This window comes from Mustela putorius, unplaced genomic scaffold (genome assembly GCF_011764305.1).
Source record: "Mustela putorius furo isolate JIRA1106 unplaced genomic scaffold, ASM1176430v1.1 tig00537303_pilon_pilon_pilon, whole genome shotgun sequence".
Lineage (NCBI taxonomy): Eukaryota > Metazoa > Chordata > Mammalia > Carnivora > Mustelidae > Mustela > Mustela putorius.
In genome coordinates, this window is record NW_025422441.1 from 314,647 (window position 1) to 325,809 (window position 11,163).

General features: G+C 59.8%; 1 protein-coding gene across 4 annotated transcripts in view; it reads left to right on the plus strand.

The window, feature by feature from the left end:
• Positions 1-11,163, plus strand: part of ARHGAP39 (Rho GTPase activating protein 39) — a 96,497-nt gene that overhangs the window by 71,206 nt on the left and 14,128 nt on the right. For all 4 annotated transcript variants that reach the window (XM_045074047.1, XM_045074048.1, XM_013049424.2 and 1 more), the window contains exons 5-6: positions 5,991-7,341; positions 8,849-9,410. In XM_045074047.1, coding sequence (XP_044929982.1) covers positions 5,991-7,341; positions 8,849-9,410 — 1,913 coding nt within the window. The remainder of the gene's footprint in view (positions 1-5,990; positions 7,342-8,848; positions 9,411-11,163) is intronic.

The following is an 11,163-nucleotide window of genomic DNA, read 5'->3' on the forward strand; positions in this document are numbered from 1 at the left end:
GGTTTCTCTTGGTCCCGGCTTGGCCTTGCCGGGTTCCAGACCCCACCCTCTGTCAGACTGGGGCCATCCTCAGCCAGCCCGTAGGTCCAGGCAGGATGCTGTGCCTCCAGGTAGCCTAGGAGCCCTCAACACGGACCAGCAGGAGAGATACCAGGGTTGGGGAGGGATCTGAAGACCTGAGAGGCCTTTGGGGTTCGCTCATAGAACTGAAACGTTGATCTTGGGAGAGCTGGCGGGTTTATTGATGCGGAATGGGATCCGAGCCTATCTGGGTCCACAGGTATGGGCGCATGCCGGTGGGTAGGTTTTGTAGCCCCTGTGCTTCCGTGTCCTCGGTAAAGCAGGGTGCAGAGGGGGCTGACTGGGTGGGCCCTTGGGGCGCCTGCTGCAGTGAAGGTAGGTCAGGGCAGGCCCTCAGACTTCCTGTTTCCTGTGGATTGCACAGTGCTCTGGTGGGCTGCCTCTCAAGTCCCCCACACCCTTTAGGGAGCCCATGCCCACCTGGTCTTTGGTGGCTTCTTGGGGCCCCGGCTCTGCTGTCCTGGGGGCTCCTGAGCTGGATATGAAAAGGGAACATTGCAGTTTTAGGAACAAAGGTACTTAACCAGCCAGAGTAGGAAGAACGGGAAGGTAGAGTGTCTGCTCGGACTAGGCACGAGACTCACCCTCCCTCCCGCACTGTGAACAGGGTCTGTGAGGGGGACGGGGAGTGGGGGAGGCTTGTGCTACCCGCCTAAGGCCATGTGCTGGTTAGCTCCCTGAGCAGGGCAAGGGCAGTGACCGGACGCCTGGCAGACAGCCCGTCGGCTTGTGGCAGACCCGAAGCGCTGTGGGGCAGTCGGAGGCTGCACAGTTCAGGTGGTTTTCCAAACAGAACTTCAGGTGTACAGTTTCTTGTCCGCATGAGCAAGGTTCCATTACAGGGGTCCGGCGCCCACATACAAGGCCTCAGTTCCCCCAGGCTGTGGCCGTGTGAGGTGCTCTCCGTTCTCCTTTTGAGAAGAGGCCGTGGAGAAGTAGTCTGAGCTGAATGGATCCCTCCCCTGCTCCTGCCCTTCCCATGCCCTGCTGGGGTCTCTCCAGCATTTCCGGTGCGGGGACGTCTCATCCTTCTCCCATGGTTTGAAAGAGTCCCTGAAAACCAGACCCAGCAGTCGTCTCGTTTTATGTAGAGAAGCTGTGACTCTCTGCCTGGGCACTTCGACCTAGTAGAGTTGATGTGGGGTTAAGGCATGGGTGAGGGGAACCATAAGGACACAGGTCTGAGGGCAGGCCAGGGAGGTCGGACTGGGTAGAAAGGGTGGCCACAGGCAGTTGGGCCATGTGGCCACCCAGTGGTCAGAGGTGGAGGAACGCACCAGAGGTAGGCAGCAGGGCCTGGGAGCTGGATGTAGGGCTTCAAAGAGGGCTTCCAGAAGAAGAGCAGAGCCGTGGGGTCAGGTGGGAGCACAGGGTATGGGGCTGTGGAAAGGCCTGGCCTGAGGACAAGAGCTGAAGCTGCCGGTGCGGTGGTAAGCCCGGCAGTGGTAAGCCCCTCTTGCTGCTGGGCTCCTCCTCTCCGTGACCAAGGGCCATCTCTGGGCCCATTTTCCCAAGTGTGACTTGGAGTCCATGACCCAGAGGTTCCTGCATGGGCCTCAGGCCTGGCGTGGCTTCCGTAGGGTGCACACGCATGCTGCGGTGCTGGGAGCTCGGCCTCTCGCTCGGCCCAGGGGCGCGTTTTGCATGGTGGAGGCCAAGGCCATGGGTCTGCCTTCCCCCTGCCTCGGTCTCTCCCGTTTCTGCCCTGACTAGATGGAACTGTTCTTGGGTCCTGAAACAGGTGTGTCATCTGAGCCTCTCGTGTGCTCTGGACCCTGACACTTCCTTAGCCTCCTCATCCTACGGCACCATTTTGATGGCCCACCACTGACAGGCCGCAGGGGCCTCCTCCGGCCGTGGCGCTCAGCACTGTTCAGCAGGCAAGGATCATTTTCCACCTCACAGCCCCACAGGTCCCGGCACCAGGGCTGGGTCACTGTCTGCTGAGTGGTGGAAGAGAGGGCGGAAAGAATGCTTCACGCCGAGTGTCTCCTGTGTGTCAGCACTGAGCTAAGGACTTTATCAGATGCACATTCTGTGACTCGACCCTCCTGAGGATAAATGAGGACACTGAGTCAGAGACGGCAAGTGATTTTCCCAAGCCCCACAGCCAGGGACTGGCAGGCTGGAGTCCAGTCCCAGATCTCTGGATCCCCAAGTCAGTCCTTAGGGTCTGCTGGGCCCTGACACATGAACCACCACCCTTCCCTCTGCCTCCAGCAGCAAGGAGCAGAGTCCCCAGGAATGGCAGCCTGACCCCGAGTCCTGCCACTCGGACTTTGCCTCAGAACAGTGAGACTGAGCTGCTGGGCATCTCTGTCCGCTGGCACGGCTGGATCCCGGCTGTGCGGGGCGGGCCAGGCACCTGGTGTGTTGGGGTGGGCTGCCTCGCAGCTGGCAAGGGCCTTCGTGCCCTCAGTCCACTCTCACGTCACTGGCCCGTGTTCTCCAAGGCCTCCCTCTCCCAGCCCCAGTCCCTGGAAGTCATGACCTTGTCCAGAAAGGTCCAGCAGTAGCGGACAGGGCCAGAGGTGGCAAACCATACAACTGGTTTCTTAAACACTTGGGATTTCCACTTTTGCAGTCACCACTGCATTGAGTTACCTGAGACCAGCCTGCACACAGAGAATAAAATAGACAAAATTGTCCTGAAGTCCTCAGAGATCTAATAAGGAGTGAAGACTTGAGGGCTGAGGAGAGGGCAGTGCTACTCAGCACACATACGATGCTGCCTGTCCCTCAGCACAGCTGAGAGGCTGAGAAGCCAAACTGGCCACTGGGTGATTCCATTGGCTCCAACCATCAGAGCTCAGGGGCCACGGAAAGAGCCCTAGTTAACCTTCCGGGTTTCCACCTGGGCTCCAGAAAGGCTACACCCAGGAGCAGGACAAGCCATAAGTAGACCAGCCCTCAGACCCAACCCTGGTTTCCAGTCAGCTCAGTCCCACATGGGGTTCAGATTATCTGCCCTTTGCCCAGCTGCCTGTCAGAAGCAAAAATAAATCCAGAGCCTCAAGTGATCTCTACAGTTTTTCATCAGAATTTCAGTCTAGATTTATCTGTGTAGAAAATCCTAAAGAACTGATCAAAAACCAACAACAACCGCCATCTAGAACTAATAAGTGGTTAGAGCAAGTTTTCAGGATACAAGGTAAGTTTAAAAGGTCAGTTGCGTTCCTATATACTAGCAATGAACAAGTGGAATTTGAAGTTAATACTACTTACATTTGTACCGCCTAAAATGAAACCCATAGGTATAAATCTAACAAAATATGTACAGAATCCATATGAGGAGGGGAGTGCCTGGCTGGCTCAGTGGGTTAAAGCCTCTGCCTTCAGCTCAGGTCATGGTCTCAGGGTCCTGGGATCGAGCCCCGTATCAGGCTCTCTGCTCAGCAGGAGCCTGCTTCCCTCTCTCTCTGTCTGTCTCTCTGCCTGCTTGTGATCTCTGTCTGTCAAATAAATAAATAAAATCTTTAAAAAAAAATAAAAGAATCTATATGAGGAAAACTGCAAAACTCTAAGGAAAGATAGCAAAGAACTGAATAAACGGAGAGGTATCCCGTTTTTGTGGATAGGAAGATTCAATGTTGTCAAAGTGTTGGTTCTTCCCAGCGTACGCCACATAGACTCAGTGCCACCTCAGTCAAAATCCCAGCAAGTTATTCTGGGGACAGCAACAAACTCAGTCTAAAATTTATATGGAGAGGCAGGAGATCCAGAATACCCAACACAGTATTCAAGGGGAACAAGGCTGGAGGATGAGTACTGCTCGATTTCATGGCTTACTGTGGGGCGCCCGGGGGCTCAGTCAATTAAGCAACAGCCTTTGGCTCAGGTCACAATCCTGGCGTCCTGAGATCGAATCCCACATCAGGCTTCCTGCTCAGAGGAGAGCCTACTTCTCCCTCTGCCTCTCCTCCTGCTGGTGCTCGACGCTCTCTGACAAATAAAATCTTAAGAAAAAAAAAAAAAAAAAAAAAAAGGACTACAAAGCTACCACAATGAAGACAATGTGGTGTTGGCAAAGAGTGGAGAACTCAAGTAGAGAGCTGGGGAGTAGATCCGGACACTGTAGTCGCCGACTTTGCCGGGGGCAGGGGCAGTCAGTGGAGTAAGGATAGTCTTGGGTAGTCTTTCCAATGAACGTGCTGGATCGGCTGAGTGCGTGTAAAAAATGAATGTAGACACAGATTTGACCGCCTTCACAAAAATTCGTTCAAAATGGATCACACACAAACTTACTCCTAGAAGATGACAAAGGAGAAAACCTAGGCGACCTCCGGTGTGGCCATGATTTTCAGATACAGCAGCAAAGGCACCATCTGCGAGCAAAATAGCTGATCAGCTCAACTTGATGAAAATGAAAATCTCTGCTGTTCAAGACAGTAGCAGGAGAATGGGATGACAAGGCGCAGCCGGGGATAGCGCTTGCGAAACTGCCTGTGGTAAAGGGCTAGTCCCTAACATACACAAGGAGGAGACAAGCAGTACCGTTAAGAAGTGGGCCAGAGGGACGCCTGGGTGGCTCAGTGGGTTAAAGCCTCTGCCTTCGGCTCAAGTCATGATCTCAGGGTCCTGGGATCGAGCCCCGCATCGGGCTCTCTGCTCAGCAGGGAGCCTGCTGCCCCCTCTCTCTCTGCCTGCCTCTCTGCCTACTTGTGATCTCTGTCTGTCAAATAAATAAATAAAATCTTAAAAAAAAAATATAGCGGGCCAGAGAGCTCGCCGACGCGTCAGAGAAGAGTACAGAGGGCGAATGACCAAATAAAAGATGCTCCACATCACGTCATCGGGGAGATGCATCGGGGAAGCGAGATCCCACGACACACCTGCTGGGATGGCCAAAATCCAGAGCACCCACGACACCAGATGCCAGCGAGGACGCGGGGCAGCAGGGACGGGCGCTCCCGGCCGGCGGGAGAGCAGAACGAGCCGCGCGGCTCATCGGCTGTTGCCCTGCACCACTCCGGCGGGGGTGGCGGGAGCTGGGCTAGGGCTGCACGGGAAATCACTGTACTTTCCCCTCGATTTCGCTCTAAAAGCTGTTTTTCCATCTGTGCCCAGGGCAAAGTGTTGTGTGTATGTGTGAGGGCAGAGTCCTAGGAGGGGAGACTGCCTTTTTGGAACACACAGGAGCCTCTGGTTGAAAAACGGGACCTGAGATGCTGAGGGGTGAGAGGCAGCCCACCGCCTGGTAGGGGCACAGGCAGGTGTTGCACTGAGGAATGAGGCCTACAGAGAAATAAGCGCGTCAAAGCCAGGGTTAGGAAGGCCTCTGGGAGGGCCGCCCCTGGCTGCTGTAGAATAGCTCTGTGCCTGGTGACAGGGTGTGACCAGAGCGTACCTCCACATGCGTGCACATGCAGAGATGCGTGTGCACACACCCTTGCAGGGACTGTCATGGTGGGCATTGGGGGTGGGGCTATGTGAGGACAGGAGGGCCACTACCCTAGGCTGCACTGCCCAGGGCTCAGGACCTGAGCAATGAAGGGTGGTCAGGCCACTTACAGGGGACCCCCCAGCAAGTATCAGGCCCCTAAAGCCTACAGCCCCCATTTGGGAATTGAGGAGAACACTGAGAAATGACCAGGCCTCTTGGGCCCTGACCTGAGACACATGTGACGCCCAGGCCAGTGGGTTCAGGCTGCTAGCTGAGCTGTACTCACACCTCTCCCTAGCACGTAACCTGTGCCTGTGTCCCCGCCCGAGCCTCCCCCCCGCCCCGTAACCTGTGCCTGTCCCCCACCCCCCAGAGCCTCCCCCCGCAGCTAACCTATGCCTGTCCCCCACCCCCCCCAGCCTCCCCCAGCTAACCTGTGCCTGTCCCCCACCCCTCCGAGCCCGCTCCCCCTTCTCCCCCCCCCCCCCCCCCCCCCCGTAACCTGTGCTTGTCTCCCTACCGCCAGGACCTCCTCACTTCGGTGGAATTCCGGCACCAAGGAGCGCATGCTCATCAAAGTTGCTGACCGGGAGCCCAGCTTCCTCTCCTCCCAGGGCAATGGCTATGCCCTAGACAGCCACGCCGGCAGCCGCTCCCGCAGACCCTCAGGTGGGCAACACTCGCCCAGCCTACAGACGTTCGCCCAGGACTCGGACGGCCCCGTCTTCTTTCCTGAGCGGCGGCCTTCTCCCTTCCTGAAGAGGGCTGAGCTGGGGAGTTGCTCCCCGCTGCTGGCCCAGCCACGCAAGCCCACCAGTGACTCCCAGCCCTCCTCCCCACGCTACGCCTATGAGCCCCCGCTCTACGAGGAGCCCCCTGTGGAGTACCAGGCCCCCATCTACGATGAGCCCCCCATGGACGTCCAGTACGAGGCTGGCGGGGGCTACCAGGCCGCCTCACCGCAGCGGTCTCCGGGCCGCAAGCCAGCCCCCTTCCCCCAGGCTCCCAAGCAGGGCTCCTCACCCTCCCAGCAGCTGGTGCTGACCAGGCAGAGGTGCCCAGACCGCTTCCTTAGCCTGGAGTACAGCCCCGCCGGCAAGGAGTACGTGCGGCAGCTGGTGTACGTGGAGCAGGCGGGCTCCAGCCCCAAGCTGCGTGCGGGCCCGAGGCACAAGTACGCGCCCAGTCCCGGAGGAGGCTCGCTCCCCCTGCAGCCCAGCCCCTGCCTGCTGCGGGACCAGCGCCTGGGGGTCTCCTCCGGGGACTACAGCAGCATGGAGGGGCCTGAGCCGCGGCACACCCAGCCACCCATGCAGGTGCCCCAGGCCCAGGACGACACTATGTCCTGGTCCAGCCAGCAGGACACCATGTCCTCAACCAGCTACTCCCCGGGCACACGCAAGAGGAAGAGCAGGAACGCTTCTCTGTGTCGCGCCCCCAGCACCTCGGCCGCCGAAGGCGCCGGGGACCGTGACCTCCTCGGGGAGCAGCCCCTGGCTGAGGAGCGGCCTCTGTGCGGGCCCAGCCTGGCCCCCGTGAAGCGGGCGGAGGGCAAGACGGGCGAGGCTGAGCCTTTCCTGGCGCAGGCGCGGCTGGCCTGGGAGGCGCAGCAGGCTCACTTCCACATGAAGCAGCGGGGCAGCTGGGACTCCCAGCAGGACGGCTCGGGCTATGAGAGCGACGGCGCTGTGCCCCTGCCCATGCCGGGGCCTGTGGTGCGTGCCTTCAGTGAGGACGAGGCGCTGGCCCAGCAGGATGGCAAGCACTGGCAGAGGGGCGCCTTGGAGAGGCTGGCTTTCCCCCAAATCCTGCTTGAGAAAAGCGTCTCCGTGCAGACCAACCTGGCCTCACCAGAGCCCTACCTTCACCCCTCACAGGTAGGGGGGTGCTGCCAGGGTCCCTGGCCAGGGGGTGGGGCGGTGGGGGTAACCTGTGCAACGGTTCCAAGGCACGGTGCGGCACTTAGCTTCTCAGAAGGCCTGGCCAGTGGTGGCCGCTCACCTGGGGGGCAGAGGCCGTGCCCTGACCCCACCCAGGCCGTGGGTGCAAGGAAACAGTGGGGCAGCCACCCAGCCCCTGAGCCTCTGTTCTCCCCTGTGAGTGGACTGTGCGCAGGGGCAGTGCGGGAGGGTCAGGTGGAGGGTCAGTGCTGCTCTTCTGCAGTGAGGAGGGAAGACCAGACACTGGTCCTGGGGCCAGAACCTCATGCTGCAGCTGGAGCCACAACCGAAACCTGGCCTGGCTTGTCCCCTCTGCTCAGCGCCAGCACAGGCATCAGTCAGGCTCTGTGAACCCAGGCACAACTTCTGTCTAGCTCATGTGCTGCAGCTTGATGTCCCAGAACTTTGGGGAAGTGTCCTAGTTCTTCCCTCCTGACCCCTGACCTTTCACACCATTCTGCTGCATGAAGCCCTGAGGGTCTGCCCTGGCATCTGCCAAGAGCTGGCAGTGGCCAGAGGGCCTCCTGGTGTCGGGCTCTGATCCCCACCAGGGAAGACCTACCTGAGGTTCCGGTGATCTTGGGAGGCCGGTGTCCCTGGGCAGGGCTGCCTTAGTGCCCCTCCAGGCTGGAGAGCTCAGAGCAGCGTTTCTGTCCAAGCCAAGAAAAGATGCCTAGTTACTCCAGTGATGTGTCGTATGGCTGTGCTGAGGCCATCAGGGAATCAGGGAGGGGCTTGGGAGAGACCTTTCCTTCCAGCCATGTGGGAAGCAGCCGAGCCACCTTGCATGCTGGCCATGCCAGTGCCCAGCCCCACCCTGCCCACAGCCCCAGCTGGGGATCTTTGTTGGAGGGGTGAGGGGGTGACGGAGGGGGCAGGCTCTGCAGCAGACCCAGTGAGACTCTGTGTTTCTCTGTGGAGCCGTGCATCTTGGGTTTTTCGCATCTGGCGGGGCTTCTCTCTCCATCTGTTCCTCAGCCTCAGAGCTCAGAGAACTAGCAGAAGCCAGACGCAGGAGCAAGGCTCACAGGAGGCAGTGCCCTTCCACCATGCACGGGGTCCTGGCACCCTGCGTGGGGAGCACAGCAGCCCCTGGCCTCTTCCCACCAGGGACTGGTCCGCCCAGGAAGCTGGTAAAGTGCGAGGGTGGTTTCTTCCCACCCCCAGACCTGCCCTGGACACCCTCCCCCACCCACCACAGCTGTCAGCCACAGGCATAGGGAGGGGCCTCCGTGACCCCTCTGGGTAAAGGGTGGAAGAAGGGCCCCTGTGGGTTCCCTTCCCGGCTTGTGAGAGCATCTAGCATGTGTTTACGAGGTGGGTAGAACCAGAGGAGGCCCAGACCTCCTCCAGCAGCCTCCCAGCTGGCCGGGGAGACCAGACCTCTCTCCTGGTGGGGTCACGTGGAGCCCACGACCCCTCACGGCCCCTCTGTCCTTCCCAGTCGGAGGATCTCGGCTCCTGTGCCCAGTTTGAGAGTAGCCGGCAGGCCCGCAGCGTCATGCCCAGTGCCAGCTGTGTGTTCCCCCCCTTCACACTGCGCAAGCCATCCTCAGAGACCGACATCGAGAACTGGGCCTCCAAGCACTTCAACACGCACACCCAGGGCCTCTTCCGGCGGAAGGTGTCCATCGCCAACATGCTGGCCTGGAGCAGTGAGTCCATCAAGAAGCCCATGATCGTGACCAGCGACCGCCACGTGAAGAAGGAGGCCTGTGAGATCTTTAAACTGATCCAGATGTACATGGGTGACCGGCGCGCCAAGGCCGACCCTCTGCACGTGGCCCTGGAGATAGCCACCAAGGGCTGGAGCGTGCAGGGCCTGCGGGACGAGCTGTACATCCAGCTGTGCCGGCAGACCACGGAGAACTTCCGCCTCGAGAGCCTGGCCCGCGGCTGGGAGCTCATGGCCATCTGCTTGGCCTTCTTCCCGCCCACACCCAAGTTCCACTCTTACCTGGAGGGCTACATCTACCGGCACATGGACCCCGTCAATGACACCAAAGGTAAGGCCCAGTGCGTGAGATTCCCCGCACCCCGGGCTCCGCTGCCAGCTCCAGGAAGGGCTGTGGCGAGAGCATCCCGGTCTGCACGGGCCACAGGTACATGGCACGGCACCTCTAGGCAGACACACGGGTCCTCCAAGGGCCAGGCCCTAAGTTTCTGCAGGGACGTGGGGTCCTCGGGGAGCTCTTCCCTGCCACTGAGGCCCTGAGGAGGACCCCAGGCCATCCTGGGATAGGGTCCCCAGCCACAGGCCAACAGGTCAGAGAGGCAGCGGCCAGATGAGGACTGGCTTCCGTGTCTCAGCCAGCTGGCCCCCTCTCTGCTGATTCCTCCGCACCCGGTCCTCTGCCTGATGAGGGTCTTCGTGTGTTCGCTGTCTTTGGTTGCAGCCGTGCTGTGGTCTGGTGACATAGTCCCCCGGTTGGGCTCTGGCCATCTGCTGTTGGGGTTGGGGAGGAGACTGGGAGCCCCGGAGCAGGGTTCCTGAGAGCAGGGAGGAGCCTGGGGGGCCAGGCGGGCATAGCCCAACACCAGCTCTGGCTAGAGCAGTGGGCCATCAGGGCACCGCAAGCTGACCTGGCCCTGAGCCACCCCAAGAAGTCAGAGGTTGGCCCAGCATGGGTAGCCACCTGCCAGTGGCTGCCCGGGGCCAAGTATGGGGCCAGATTCTGCCAAGCGCTCCTGAAAGCCATGGTTAGGTTGGTCTGGTCCCACACTTGGCTGCTCCAGGAAGGACTCAGGGCCACGGCCCTGCTAACCAGACAGCGGCTGCACAGCTGACACCAGTCCTGTGCCACTAGAGAGAGCATGGGGACAGGGCCTTAGGCAACAGCTGCATCTGCAACAGGCTGTCTGCCACCCAGACAGCCACGGGTGTCCCCAAGGCACGGCCACAGAGCTAGTGTCCGGATACACGCGCTCATGCACTTTCTGGGCTCCTCTATGGGAGTGACTGTCTACCTTGATCCAGCCAGGGCCTTGCCCCGGCTCAGGGGTGTTGGGCCCGCGTGGGTGCACAGAGTGATGGTTGCTGTGGTGGCCCAGGCAGTGGTGGGTCCTCGGGAAGGTGGGTCAAGCACAGGCACCGGCCAGCCCATCAGCCAGTTGGCCACAGATCTTAGAAGCCAGGAGATTTTCACTGAGGCATGTGGTTTTGGGGGTTGGTTGGTTTTTAAGATTTATTTATTTTGAGAGAGGGAAAGTGCCCGGGTAGGGGAGAGGCAGAGGGCCAGAATCCTCCAGCGACTCCCCCTGTGCAGAGCCCGACGTGGGACTCGCTCTGACAACCCACAAGATCATGACCTGAGCCAAAACCAAGAGTTGGATGCTTGACCAGCTGAGCCACCCAGATGCCCTTAACTGAGGCGTGTGGTGTTTAAAGCAGGGTCACTGAGCACAGCTGGTGGGCGTCCCCAGGTAGTTTCTCCCGACATGCGGAATATGTAGCCCGATGGGCTGCCTGGGTCGGCCTCATCTGCCTCAGTCTCTCAGGCCTTCCCAGGAGTGGGGGGGCCCCTGTTTGCTGCATGGTTCATGTCAGTCTTCCTCAGGGGCCTTAAAGTGTGTGTCCACTGCTCAGCACATGGCCTTTGGGGCCCCAGGGAGCGCTTGTTCAGTAAAAAGGTGAGTGAAAAGCGAGTGGACAGAGGCTCCTGAGACCATTCCTGCCAGCCAGCGGGGGCTCCCCCAGGAGCGGCTAGAGCTCTAGGCCCCGTGCTGGGCCTGGCAGGATACTCCTCATGGCACAGAGGT